General features: G+C 52.1%; 4 protein-coding genes across 4 annotated transcripts; 2 read left to right on the top strand and 2 right to left on the bottom strand.

Moving 5' to 3' along the window:
- Nucleotides 1-305: 305 nt before the first annotated feature.
- Nucleotides 306-4,811, top strand: HMPREF1120_00348 (RAP1-interacting factor 1; the record flags this gene model as incomplete). Its single annotated transcript, XM_009154344.1, has 1 exon — nt 306-4,811. The coding sequence occupies one exon, from the start codon at nt 306-308 to the stop codon at nt 4,809-4,811; it is 4,506 nt and encodes a 1,501-aa protein (XP_009152592.1).
- Nucleotides 4,812-5,314: 503 nt separating this feature from the next.
- HMPREF1120_00349 (small nuclear ribonucleoprotein B and B') lies at nt 5,315-6,350 on the top strand (the record flags this gene model as incomplete). The annotated part of the gene is made up of 4 exons (XM_009154345.1): nt 5,315-5,387; nt 5,597-5,669; nt 5,863-6,021; nt 6,215-6,350. 4 exons carry the CDS (start codon nt 5,315-5,317, stop codon nt 6,348-6,350), a joined length of 441 nt encoding a protein of 146 aa, XP_009152593.1.
- A 381-nt stretch (nt 6,351-6,731) lies between these two features.
- HMPREF1120_00350 (uncharacterized protein) lies at nt 6,732-8,442 on the bottom strand. The gene is made up of 2 exons (XM_009154346.1): nt 7,536-8,442; nt 6,732-7,076 (listed from the first exon to the last, which is right to left on the bottom strand). Exons 1-2 carry the CDS (start codon nt 7,788-7,790, stop codon nt 6,921-6,923), a joined length of 411 nt encoding a protein of 136 aa, XP_009152594.1. The 5' UTR covers nt 7,791-8,442; the 3' UTR covers nt 6,732-6,920.
- A 937-nt stretch (nt 8,443-9,379) lies between these two features.
- HMPREF1120_00351 (pyruvate carboxylase) lies at nt 9,380-13,562 on the bottom strand. The gene is made up of 2 exons (XM_009154347.1): nt 11,134-13,562; nt 9,380-11,083 (listed from the first exon to the last, which is right to left on the bottom strand). The coding sequence occupies exons 1-2, from the start codon at nt 13,283-13,285 to the stop codon at nt 9,678-9,680; spliced, it is 3,558 nt and encodes a 1,185-aa protein (XP_009152595.1). The 5' UTR covers nt 13,286-13,562; the 3' UTR covers nt 9,380-9,677.
- Nucleotides 13,563-13,675: the final 113 nt, after the last annotated feature.

A 13,675-nucleotide genomic window follows, 5' to 3' on the forward strand; every position in this document is an offset into this window, starting at 1 on the left:
GAGTTTCAATGGGTTTAGTGGCCGGTGGAAAGGCGGGCCGGCGCCTCATTTTCAGGGAACGTGAACTTGAAGCCCGTGAACGCGTTTGCGAGACGCGTTGAGTGGCTGGTCGCGGCATTCATCATTTGCTATATTCCATTCAAGACTGCCTCCCACTGCAAGTTATTTGCTCATGGATATTTCTCCTCTATCTAAGGGTCAAAGGAGACTGCGGGCAGCCTCGACAACCTTTTACCCTCCTTTCTCTCTCGTTAAATGGTAGCCATCACCTTGCTGATCTAGTCTCTTCCACTCCTCCAGCGAACATGTCTGTTCCTGGAGTTCTTCCTCCAAGTCCACCCTCAACCTCGTCTCGCCGGAAACCGTGTCTTCCCAAAGATCCGGACAACTCAAGATCCCCAGCATCTTTTCCCGGCTCCTCAGGCACGCGAACACGAAAACGCGTCGAATTTTCCCCCTGGACAAACACTCATCAACCATCGTCAGCCAGCCAACCTCCGTCCAGTATCTTACGACGGAAATCGATCGTTCCTTCTTCGGAATGCCATCCGTCCCTGAAGTCAATCCTTAAACCTGCCGTGGTAGAGGACAAAATGCCACAACCAGTCTCTGAAGAGCAGGACGGGCAGCGGTCGGTAGGAGAAATGATGGAGAGCATCACTCAACAACTTGCCCAAGACGATAGGTCCATATCCGTGGACGCGTACCAGACACTGGCTGCTGTCATCAGAGAATACGACGAGGTACCTGAGGAGGCCACTTTGAAGAATAAGCTCAATACCATCCTCAAGTACATCAAGCGAGACCTCATGAGACAAGTCAAGCCTGATGAGCCACAAATTGCCGACACCAATGTCATGACCCAGGCTTTGAAGGTGCTGGTCATTTTTGTATGGAAACAAGACTACGCCGCTTTACTATCTGATGAGTATCGGACCTTCATTCTCGACCGGTCGATCCAGGTCATTTCCGAGCACACTGCTCCAAAGAGCGTCATCATCCACTATCTGCATCTTTTGGCAACACAAGATTTCCGTCCAGGTCTTGTCACAACCAACAACCGTGTTGGGCGACTATTGGAAGCCTTGAAATCTCTTACGGACCATGTGAGGGGCAATGGAGCGATTTCGGAAAGGCTGTTGGTGTACCAAAAACTGCTGGACCAAGCAAGACCCATCATGAAAGCAAAAGCATGCCTTTGGGTCGAAGAGATGTTGACGGCCATGACAAGCTCCATGAAAGATATCAGGACCAAGGCCATGTTGCTGGGAGTCAAATCATGCTCTGCTTTCCCAGCGTCGTCGTCTATTTCGTCCGCTGTCCGATCAGTTCTCGGGCGGGAGTTGGAAGCTAATAAGACCTTCAACCTGGCCATGTGTCGAAGGCTCGAAAAGATGGTGGCCTCCAAAGAGGAAGCCCCACAAGTTCCTCAGATTTGGGCTGTCGTGCTCCTGCTGAGCAATGGCCCCGAGGCTCGGATTGAAAACTGGGTCGAGTTGAAAGATTGGTTGAAAGTCATTCAAAAGTGCTTTAATTCCAGCGATTCCGCAGTTCGACAGCAAGCCAACATGGCATGGAACCGTTTCATTTATGTGGTACGACCGCATGAAGCGTCCGACCCTCTAATGGCAATGCTTGCGAAGCCTCTGATAGCCCAACTAGAGCGGCAAGGCACCGATAAAACCGTCAAGAGTTCACGATCCACAGCCGTGTCAAGTTATTGCAATTTGCTATACTATGCCTTTCGACCGGCAGCCTCGCACAAACAGTACAGCCGAGTGTGGAACGAGTACGTCGTCAAAGTCATGAAGAGCTCGCTTTTTGAAAAGAACAGTGCGAACACCGATCTTGCATGCAGGATCTTCATAGCACTTCTGTGGAACGCAAACAAGAGTACAAAAGTCTGGAAAGAGAACCGTGCTCTTGAAAACACCCCAATCGAACCAGAAGAGCTTCCCACTATCGACTGCAAGTGGATCAGATCAAGAAGCAATGCGATCATCGATATGTTTCGAGTGCTTCTTCGATACAGCTCTTGGGGAGCCTCTGGTGAATCCGACAGAGCGTATATTGCAATCGCGTGGTCGCATTTCCTCAAGGCTATCGGAGAGTCGTGTAGCAAAGAGGTCAAGCCTTCTCTAGACACCAAGAATGCTGTTACCAGCGTTCTTAATTTTCTTGCGCAGCTATGGAATGATTCTGGTGTCGACAATGTTGAGAGTGGACAATCCCTCAGCAGCCCACAGACACGACAATTGACCCGACTTGCTGTTCACGAGCTCGATCATATGCTCATCCTGACGAGTATTGAGAGTGGCAGTGTTTCCTTCTGCAACACTCCTGTTTTGCGGGAAGTGTTCGACGCTATCCTTTCAAGCTGGAAACAGGTTCAGGAAAATGGTGAGATGCGGTCTCACCTGCAACCTGCAAGAAATACAGTACAAACGCGTCTATCGCAATATCAGAAGTGTCTGGAGTTGTTGAATTCCGTGATAATCCAAGACTGGCAATCAGATGCGCAATCAGGTGCAGGAAATTCTCTGCACGTGCTGCATATTGTTGCTGAGGGTATCAGAACACTGGATCATGTGCTACAGCATGCACCGGCCCACCTCCTGACGGAGAGCTTGACTTTGTTGAACATGGCAATGACAATGTTGCTGAAAGACGAAGCAGGCATCTTTTATCACTGGGAAGAAATCGCTCCCGGCAAGCCTTATCAACGATTCATCAATACCACGGTCAAAACACTCGCCAAAGTACCTCCCGAATCAGTCCAACCGCTTGACTCACTCTTTACAGCCCTTGTGGAAAGCCCGCATATTCACATGGTGAAGGATACTGTCAAGGGCTTGATCTACCGTGTCAATCAATATGAGCAGCGCCCCGCGGCATCTCGTTTGTGTGAAGTCCTCCGCAAACTCCATAATCTCGCTGAAGATGAAGTTCTCGCTCATGAACAAATTACAGATCGTCCACCTAAGATCGCCGATACTCCTGGGTTGCTTGTTGAACATTCCACGGCTCCTGTTTCAGGCAAGCGTCTAGCGGTGGAGCCCCAGGACGCTGATGAAGAGTCTGATGTCTCGCCAGCACAAGGCGGTCAAGGCAGCCAGCACATGGAAAATGAAGTCGCTGAGGACGTGAACTCGAGCCCTGAAAGACCAGTCTCGAGATCCCGGTCGCGCCATGATGATTCTCAGGTGCAGTTCGTGGCAATCGCCTCATCGCCTCCATCGCGTGACGAACCAGAATCACAATTCTTGACTGCCCATCAGAAGGAAGTCCGGGAAAGGCAACGGTCAGAACCGGCTGTGGTGTTTCCAGACCTGAGATCTGGTCCCAGGCACCACAGCAAGTCACAAAGCCAAAGCGATTGCGAATTTGCCCGAAAAGCAGCATCTCTTGTCGAACGGCCATCCACACCTACTTTGCCTACGAACCATGACCAAGGAGAGCCGGAAATCGTGGCATCCCCAACACCTCGCGCTCGACATTCCACTAAACAGATCACGGATATAGAAGTACCCTCGTCGCCACCATCCATTTTGGATAACCGTGGCAAGGATGATGGTAGGCTAGAGATCACATCATCTCCACCCCAAAGGCCCACTGAAGATGCTGGCAATGAGATTGACCTTGCGATCCTGCAGGCCGATGCACAGTCAACTACGGCGGTAGCAGAAGAGCCTACTGCTGAGAAGATGGAAAAAGTTCTTCCTGCGAAACCGGCTGCTCCTGTAATGGAGAACGATGGAATGCAAGCCGGTCACGATGGGCATTGTGATGACATTATGGAGCAGATCAATGCACCTTCTGATACTCCGGAAGCCGACTTCGCTCCGTCTACTGTGCAGGAAACAATGACATGCAACGAGATGGCGTCTGATGACCAGCAGGCCGAAACAGGTGAACCCAAGGTCGACAGTGACGAGATCGATATCCTCATCGCGTCACAGCTTTCTCAGGACCTCGATCGACACCTCAGTCAGACAGTGGAAGAGACTGCTGGTCCGGATTCTGATGAACTCATGGACATTCAGCCTCTGGAGGAAAGGGACGACCCGCAGCCATGCAAACGGTCCACGCGTAGTTCCCGCAAACGAAAGGCGAACAATCATGTGTCCTCGTCCAGCAAGAGGAAAAAGTCCAGGTTCTCGTCGCAACGATCCTCAGTGTCGCTGGAGTCGGACGTATCATCGGTGATGGGGAGTCAGATGAGTGAGATGCTGGACACGATTGAGGTTATTGCGCCGGAGATGATAGAGCCTGTGGCAGTCCGTGACTTTGCACAAGAGACCGGAGCAGCTCCGAAGGAGCCAGATCAGCCTCCCAAGCGTCGCCGCGGAAGACCCAGGAAGTACCCTCGCAATTCTCAGTCACAGGAACAGTCGCACTCACAATCACAGTCAGAATCAACGTCTGAAGTCAATGTCCTTGTGGACACTACCAATTCTGGAGAAGTCCCTGCTAAGGAAGAGAAGAATATTGAGCAAACATTCGCTGAGGCCACTTTGGACGAACCCCAGAACGTAGTTGGGGAAGAACAAGACGACAAAGGCGAACAGGCGCCTATACCTGAACATGAAGATGTGACGGATGTGGAGCCATCTGCCGAAGCAGCAGTCGATACATCCTCCCGGGAGGATGTGGATAAAGGAGAAGCTGGATCCGGGGTGATCTCTTCCCTCCAGGCAATCCTCGAGCGGCTGAAAAGCACGCCAAAGGAAGAGATTAACCTGCGGGCTGTGGATGATTTGTGTTTCCAGATTCGTTTCCAGGCTCAAGTCGTTGCTCAGGGGCAACCTTGAAGATTACCATAGCAAGGCTGACAGGGACAGCGTTTGGTTACCCGAGTGAAAGGCGCCTCAATACGAGAGCAGTCTAATGACTCATTCTTACTTGTGAATTCCATACAATATTGTAACATGGTATATCTGTACGGTTCCAGTTCTTTTTATAGTCGGCATGAAATCAGGTGGAGCCTGACAAAGCATTAAAGTTCAAGTTCAGCCTGATGCGCGGGGAAACCTTTCTCCGCGCCGATGTCGCTTGATAGTGGAACAGGTCTTTGCACGTGACTGTGATTACTTGTGCCGGTGCGGAGATTGAAAGGCGCAATGTCCGAAGAGCAATCGGTTATGACTGATTACTACAACTCTTGTCCGTCGTCTTCAATCTGCTTGCGATTGAACGAACTCAACTTGATTCAGGGATTACAACGACCTCTCCCGTGTTTTCACTCCCTTGTCAAATTCCTCCCGGCGTTCCGTCCAGCCTCTTCGTTCGCTCACGTCCAGTCTTGTCCGTCAGCATGGCCGCGACAATCAAAGCTATCAATGCGAAGATTCGCTCCAACAAAGTCCTCGACTACTTCTGTTCGACACGTACGTTTACCCTGCCCCGGCGCTGCTGTATTTAGTTTTTATCACTCCGGACGGAGTATGCCCGCCGGCGAATGGATATGGCGTCTCAAGAATGAACTAGTCCGACTGCGGCGGCAGAAGGATATACTATACCGTTGGAATACATCGAGCAGGAGATGGAATAAAATTGAGGCTCTGGAACCCTGCTGACAGTGACTACTACGATACAGATTTCTGGGGCCCGGCCTCCAACTTCGGTATCCCCGTAGCTGCCGTTCTGGACACACAGAAAGACCCTGAGATGTACGTTCCTACAAACAGCCCATGACTCGAGCGCAGTCTCATGACTGGACCCTTGACGTCGCACCCTGTCGATATGGACACTGTTGACAGCGATTGCGTGCTTCTCTGCGACCGGACATCCATACACATTTCGACCGACTTCCCACGTTCTTGTATGCCGAAAAGAGACTGACCATGGGTGATTGGATTACAGTATCTCCGGCACATTCACAGCAGCTTTGACGGTCTACTCGGCGACGTTCATGCGATATGCGTTGGCTGTGACACCCAAGAACTATCTTCTATTTGGCTGCCATTTTGTCAACTTCAACGCTCAGTTAACTCAGATGTACCGGTGGTACGACTACTGGTAGTAAGTAATCCCTTACACTTTCGATCATTTTTTCCCTGTCTGTCGCAAGCATTGTCGGTGTTGTCGAGCATATCTTCAAACCCTGATAAGCTTTTCCGCTGGGACGATGGTGCTATACTTTTTGGTCGTATTTATATCCCCAATTACTGGGAAGGATTTCAGTATGCTGACCTGACATCTTTTTCCCTATTAGTATGGGTGGACAAGATAAATGGGCCAAGATCCGCGCTGAAAAGGCCAAGCTCGAGGACCAGGCCTCATCGTTAGCCGAGCAAGCAAAGGACAAAGTTGGCGGAGCCGTCAACGAGGTCAAGAAGACCGTTTCATGAGGCTAGGCTGGCTTCACCATAGGAGGGATGGTCGATGCTCGGCATGGCAGATGATGGAGAGGACAAAAAGTGGCTTCTTGTTTCGACAGGTTACCTGGCTTGCATGAGGAGTAACCTGCTCGAGTGTATGAAACGTGCTGCTGGGAGCCTGAGTTGAGGGGAGACTCGATCCAACCAAGATTTTTGAGCTTTTAGTTTGGGCAACGGATTGCATTGCTCACACTGCGGCTCATTCTTACCTGCGATGCGCGGAGAAATCAAGACAATACTTTAAGCACGATACACACTGACACCACTTCCACACCGGCTATGCAGTTGTGTCTCTGTGTAGCTCTGTGGCTGGGTCTGTTGTGTCAGATCGAGGGGGATGGATAGGGCGATGTCCACTGCACTGCGCATTCTGGTCTACGATAGATCGTGTACTTTTGAACCAGCTGGAAATTCAGTAAAGGCTGTGAACAACTGCTCAGACATTTCAATTCAAAGGTCCCCACTGTGTCAGGCAATTTTCGACCCTTCCACACGCGCTCTCATAGCTGCCACGCTCATTCGGGGTAGATTCATTCAATTTTAGTTCCCCTTCGTAAAAGACGACCACATTCCCCCCAAAATCCCCGGCTGTCCGGGCTTCTGATCGGCCCAACTGGCCCGACGTTCGGACTGTTCGTTCCGAAAAGCGGTGAGGGAGGCGAATTTGTCGGATGACGAGGAGGAGGATGAGGAGGTCTTGGGAGATCACACACAGACAAAAGTGTCAGAAACTCGAACCAAAAGATAATATACAGACAGGAGCAGCAGCAGCAGCAGCAGCAGCAGCAGCAGTAGTAGTTTGTTCAATTGCATCATGGGGAGATAATCAAGGAGCCAAGGGGGAGGAGTTCAGAGTGTAGAGCGCACGCTGCACACCGGAAAGGACTCAGTGGACTCGGGACTCGGGACTCTGGTCATATGCAACGAATGTTGCATAGGGGAAAACGAAAGGGTTGGCTGAACTAGGTAGGTAGTGACGAAAAGCAAAGGGCAGGAAGACTGGGGACAGTGCTTGATTGAGATTGTATCGACTCGAGCCCTGCCTGGCTCTGGTTCTGGGGCAGTTGGAACGGGAAACCTGAAACCTGAAGAGCGCAGCCTGCAAAAAGAAGAAGGCAATACAGACAGACAATCCAAAGGGACGACAAAACTTACCCTCCGACGACCGGCTCCAGCTCCACTTGTTCCAGTCCCAGCAGTACTAGTGTTCGCAGCACCAACACCAGCACCAGCAGCAGTACCACTGTTGGCAATATTCGCAGCGGCAGTATCAATATCTCTGGTGTTCGCCGCCGCAGCCATCTTGTTTTCTTCTTTAGGCGGACTCCCAGAGCTGCCCGAGTTCGATCCCTGCGATGAGCTGCTGCCCGTCCGGGGACGGGGCTTGTATCCGGACTGTTTGAAGAACATGTTGATACTGGTGATTGGTCCTTTTGGAACGATGAATCAAATCCCTCCTTTGGATTTTGTGAGGTCTGCTCTTTGTGGCTTTCTCGTTTAGACTTGGTCCCGGGACACAGTGTACCTTGATTGGATCAGGAGAAAGGTGTGCCACTGTACGTGGTGAATGGATCGATCGATCGGCCGGGTTTGGTTTTCTTGAAGGGAGGAAGCAATTGTTTGTGTCAATTGTTTGCTTTGATGGAGGGCGTAGAATGATCTGCCACTGTGTGAGGGAGGCAGGCGACTGCTGAGCGATGTAGGGTTAGATGACAGACGGATAGAGGGCTAGATCGATCAAAGAAGAGCCGAAGGACGTCTAGTATCAGGAATTGTCCAGCTGTAGTGCTGTAGCCAAGTCCTCGGAACGTCAACGTCACGGTCAGCACCTTTTGCAAGCAGGAGTCTGGGAATAGGATACAAGAAGGCTGCAAGACCGAGGCCGATACCAAGCAAGTAGAACTGTCGACGTCGTTCAAAACTATCCCACGGCAGTATCGTTCTTTGGAAGAGATCCAATCTCGTGGTGTTTCGGATCAATGAAGACGGGAACGTGCTGAAGGGCGGGGTGAACACCAGCCAGAGAGAGGGTGGGTTATATACACAGTGAGGTAAAGCAGGGTAGAGACCTACCTATCCACACCCACCATGATCGAAGCCAGAGCATTTAGTAATCAAAGTCAGCTGGCTCGTTGACTGGACATTGTCTCGCGATCGCAAAGAGCTATTGGAGGCGATGGGAGGAGAGGAGGCAGAGGTATAAAGTTCTGGCCGTCATCGTCACCACCATCATTGGCACCATGTTCCCCGCAAAGAGGGATGCAAGAAAGACCCGGGGAACGATGGGATCAGGTAGGTACGGCTAGGTAGGGCTAGGTCTCCGCCTCCCAAGCCGGAGGTGAAGCCTAAAGGGAACTCGGACCGGATGACGAAGAGAGGGATGCAGTCGTTCAGTCGATGTTAGGTTGAGGGCCCGAGTACGTCGCTGGAGTCGGTGCTTCCAAGTTGTACCTACCTAGCTGTACTACTAAGTACACACTGGGAAGAGAAGGGTATCTGCTGCTGCTGGGTTCACCTTATCCGTGGCCTTATCCGTGTGCTCACCAGACCTCTTTTGGTAAGGAGGCACATGTGAATCAGAATCATCAGATAACACCCGATTCGTTGGATAGGCTTCTTTTGCCCTTCTTGACCTCCGTGCCTTCCGGGGAGACATGACATGACGGCGGAGGGATGTGTTTGCGGTGGCTTTGCGGAATTGACCAAGGGCTTGGAGCGATAGAAGATAATACAAATGCCATTCGATGACCACCCAAGGCTTGGGATTTGAGGACCACTTTGAAGAACTAACTTGGATCATAGGATAAAGTAAAAATAAGCTGGTCAACAAGGAACAATTAGAGCTTCGTGATGAATAAGATATGGAGTGGAGACCTCGTGTTTTCGAGCGTTTGTTGTAGATCACTTATTATATCCTTCTTTTAATCCTCGTTCAGGTCAGCCTTGTAACCAACCCACCTCCAACGCATCATGCTTGTCTCATTCTAAAAAACGTCGAGCGAGAATAAACCTGAAAATATACCTACTAGACAGGACAGGAAACTGTACTTCTGTAATACGACCACCGTTTGTAGAGAAACAGGCAACACAATGTCTCTCGACCTTAGTCATACTGTATATGTTGCAGTCTAGGAAACAAGGTACCAAGTATCCTTACACAGAGTCATCCGAAGCCATTGAGCCAAGAGAACATCAGGGACATGCTACTTCTAGTCTGCCACCAAGTCTATACGACCCCAAGACCATCGTTATACGACCACCGTTATACGCTCACACCTACCACCACCTGTTCGTTCCTTATGGCTTCTCAATCCTGCAGATCAAATCCGATCCGGCAACAGAATCCCCTTCCCTGACCTGAATGTGACCGACCTTGCCGGAATGAGGAGCACTGATGACCATTTCCATCTTCATGGCACTCAACACCGCAATGGGATCGCCCTTCTTGATATCATGACCTTCCTTGACTCGGACTTCAACCACCACTCCCGCCATGGGAGCACCCACTTGGCTGCTGTCGGTGGGATCGGCCTTGGGTCGGCTGGTGTTCTCGACTGCGGCCTTGGTGTCATCGATCGTCACCTGTCGGACTTCACCGTTCATCTCATAGAAGACTTCACGTTGACCGGTGGTCTCCGACAAGGGTCCGATCGCCAACAGCTTCAGGATCAGCACCTTGCCCTTTTCGAGCTCCACGTGGAATTCCTCGCCAATGTCGGGTCTGTTCAAGAAGTATCGTGTAGGCAGCACAGACAGATCACCATACTTGTCGACGAATTTGCGGTAATCCTCAAACACCTTGGGGTACATGACATAGCTGGCCACATCTGTTTCTGTGACCGTATTGTACTTCTCCTTCAGCTCCTTCTTGATCTTGGCGAAGTCAATCGGATCCAAATACAATCCAGGTCGTTTCTCCATCTTGCGGCGGCCTCGGAGGGCATCTGTGCGGAGTGGTTCTGGGAAACCACCGTACGGCTGGCCCATGTACCCTTCGAAGAACTCCAAGACAGACTCGGGGAAATCGAGGTCTTTGGCCCTGGCACGCACGTCATCTGGGCTGAGCTTGTTGGACACCATGAATTGCGCCAGATCGCCAACCACTTTGGAGGTGGGTGTGACCTTGACAATGTCGCCCAGGAGTTCATTGGCTTGCTCGTACGCCTTCTTGGTCTCGAGCCACTGAGCTCCCAGGCCAAGTTGAGTGGCTTGGAAGATCAGGTTGGTCAATTGGCCTCCTGGGATTTCGTGTTCGTAAACTTCACAATCGGGGCCGGTCAGTCCGGCTTCAAAGGGCGAGTAGAGCAGTCTCAGTTGTGACCAGTACTGATCAAGTGCTCGAACATTGTGGCCATTCAAGCCTGGATCAAGGGGTGTGCCCTCCAAGGAAGCCAGAATGGCGCCAATGCTCGGCTGCGATGTCATGCCAGACATGCTGTCAGTAGCTGCGTCCACGGCGTCCGCTCCGGCTTCAGCGCACGCAACCATGGATGCAACTCCGGTACCCGCCGAGTCATGGGTATGGACGTGAATTGGCAAGTCAGGATACTTCTTGCGGATGCTTCCAATGAGAAGACGAGCGGCTTTGGGCTTGAGGACTCCGGCCATATCTTTGATGCCTAGGATGTGAGTTCCAATCTTGACGATTTTGTCCACAATGTCCATGTAGTAATCCAAGTTGTATTTCTTCTTTGGATTCAACACTACAAATCGGTCAGCATCGGAATAGAATCAAGGAGAGAAAAAGTCTTACTATCACCGCTGTAGCACACGGTACCTTCCACCACGCCGCCAGCTTCTTGAACAGCTCTCATGCCGACCTCCAGTTGGTCAACGTCGTTGAGAGCATCGAAAACTCGGAAGATGTCCATGCCGGCCTTCTTGGCTTGCTTGCAGAAATGGTAGATGGCGTTGTCGGGGAGCGACTTGTACGCCACGCCGTTGGCACCTCGGAGCAACATCTGGAAAGGAATGTTGGGCACCAGTTTCCTCAACTTCCGTAGTCGGTCCCATGGGTCCTCGTACAAGAACCGCATGGCCACATCGAAAGTGGCACCGCCCCAGCATTCCAAGGCGTAGGCGTTGCTGAGGGCGTAGCTGGTTTCTTTGGCAATGTTACACATGTCAATCGTTCGAACACGAGTGGCCAGGAGAGACTGGTGCGCATCACGCCAGGTTGTGTCCATGATGAGACAGCCCTTGTTCGCTCGCACGGCTTTGGCAAAGCCTTCGGGACCTTCTTTGTCGATGACAGACTTCCAGCCCTGGGTGCAGGGAACGCTAACGTCAATTTCCTTGCCTTGATCGTCAAGCATCTTTGGCATGATGATTTCGCCCTTGAATTTGGACTCGCCAATCTGTCCCTTGATGCTGCTGCCGTTGACGGCCAGGTCTCCCAGATACTGAAGTAATTTCTGGGCGCGGTTCTGACTGCCAACCAACTTGAATAGCTCAGGCGTGTCATCGATGAAGGTGGTCCAGCAGGTTCCCTCAACGAACACAGGGTGGGTCAGCAGTGAGGCCAAGAACGGAATGTTGGTCTTGACGCCACGGATACGGAATTCGACCAAGGCTCGCAACATCTTGCGACGGACGATCTCGTAGGTGGAGCCGTGGCAGGTACATTTGACCAACATGGAGTCGTAGTGAGGCGTAATGATAGCACCCGCAAATCCGTTACCACCGTCTAGCCGGACACCGTTACCACCAGCGGATCGATACACTTCGATCTTGCCAGTGTCGGGGGAAAAGTTGTTGGCAGGGTCTTCTGTGGTGATACGGCACTGGATGGCAAACCCGCGGGTCGAGATACGATCTTGGGTCAAACCCAGTTGCTCCAAAGTGGCTCCGGCGGCAATCTGGATCTGCGCCGCCACAATGTCGATGCCGGTGATTTCTTCGGTGATGGTGTGCTCCACCTGGATACGGGGATTGATCTCAATGAAGTAGTAGCGGTTCTGTTGGTCCACCAGGAACTCGGCCGTGCCGGCATTGCGGTAGTTAACCGATTTTGCCAGTTTGACGGCGTCGTTGAGGATCGCGTCTCGGACATCAGATGGGAGGTCCTTGGCCGGGGCGATTTCGACCACCTTTTGATGTCGCCGCTGGACACTGCAATCACGCTCGTACAGGTGGACAACATTGCCGTGATTGTCCCCCAACAGTTGGACTTCAATGTGCTTCGGCTTGTCCAGGAAGCGTTCGACGAAGACGGTGCCGTTGCCGAAAGCCGACTTGGCCTCGGAGGTGGCTCGCTCGAACGAGTCTTTCAGACTCTCCTGGTCTCGGACGACTCTCATACCACGGCCACCACCACCGAAGGCAGCTTTGATGATGATGGGGAAGCCGTATTTATCGGTGAAAGCCTTGACATCCTCGTATGCTCCGACGGGGCCTTCGGTACCCGGGACCACCGGCACGTTGCACTTCATAGCGAGCTTTCTGGCCGACACCTTGTCACCCAGAGATTCAATGACCTGGTAAGTCGGGCCGACAAAGATAATGCCGGCTTCCTCGACCTTGCGAGCAAACTCGGCATTCTCAGACAAGAAACCGTAGCCCGGATGGATCATCTGTACATCGTGGGCCAGAGCAATCTTGATGATCTCGTCGCCGGCCAGGTAGGCAGCAACGGGAGTGTACTGGCCACGTTTTCCAATCATGTACGCTTCATCCGCCTTTTGTCGGTGCATGCCCAATCGGTCTTCATAACTGTAGACGGCCACAGTCTGGAGAGACAGTTCGTGGGCCGTTCGGAAGATCCGAATGGGGATCTCGCCTCGGTTTGCGACCAGCAGCTTCTTGAGGTGCATGATGGTCGAATTGGCCCGCAGACGGTGGTGGACAGTATGCTGGAGGGGGTGTCCATCCTCGAGGTCTGGGGTGGCCGTGCCGCTGGTAGCCATGATGGAGGTGGGGGAACGATGCCTCGCTGCTAGCACGAGCAGCTGTCGGCAAAGGCGCTCTTAGCTCTCACGGGCACGCAACAAAGTGTGAGAGGGTATCGAGGGAGAGAAGAAGAGGAAAGAGAACGATCTGCTGCGACTCAATGGTTAAGTTTTGTTGCGCCGCGGGAAGAAGGATGACTGGCGGTGCAGAGGGAAAAGAAATGAGTGGGGAGCTCCCGTGCGTTGCTCGTGCCCGGCGGGAGCTTTGGGCTGGAGGACTCACTAGCAGTCGGAGTAGAGGGATAGCACTGTACACAGTAGGTAGGTGAATGGTGGGTGACGACTGGTGGGCCGTACCTCTGCGATAGGCCGAGATGGTGGGGGAGCTCAAGGTCCGCAGGCCGCTTT

Source organism: Exophiala dermatitidis (genome assembly GCF_000230625.1).
Source record: "Exophiala dermatitidis NIH/UT8656 unplaced genomic scaffold supercont1.1, whole genome shotgun sequence".
Classification (NCBI taxonomy): domain Eukaryota; kingdom Fungi; phylum Ascomycota; class Eurotiomycetes; order Chaetothyriales; family Herpotrichiellaceae; genus Exophiala; species Exophiala dermatitidis.

Excerpts from the sequence above, each read along its gene's own strand:
- HMPREF1120_00350 (XM_009154346.1), bottom strand. The coding sequence starts at position 7,790 with ATGTTCTTCAAACAGTCCGGATACAAGCCCCGTCCCCGGACGGGCAGC. Across the intron at positions 7,077-7,535 it reads CTGGAGCCGGTCGTCGGAGG|ACCTCCTCATCCTCCTCCTC; the intron begins GTAAGTTTTGTC and ends TGATCTCCCAAG.
- HMPREF1120_00351 (XM_009154347.1), bottom strand. The coding sequence starts at position 13,285 with ATGGCTACCAGCGGCACGGCCACCCCAGACCTCGAGGATGGACACCCC. Across the intron at positions 11,084-11,133 it reads CGTGTGCTACAGCGGTGATA|TGTTGAATCCAAAGAAGAAA; the intron begins GTAAGACTTTTT and ends ACCGATTTGTAG.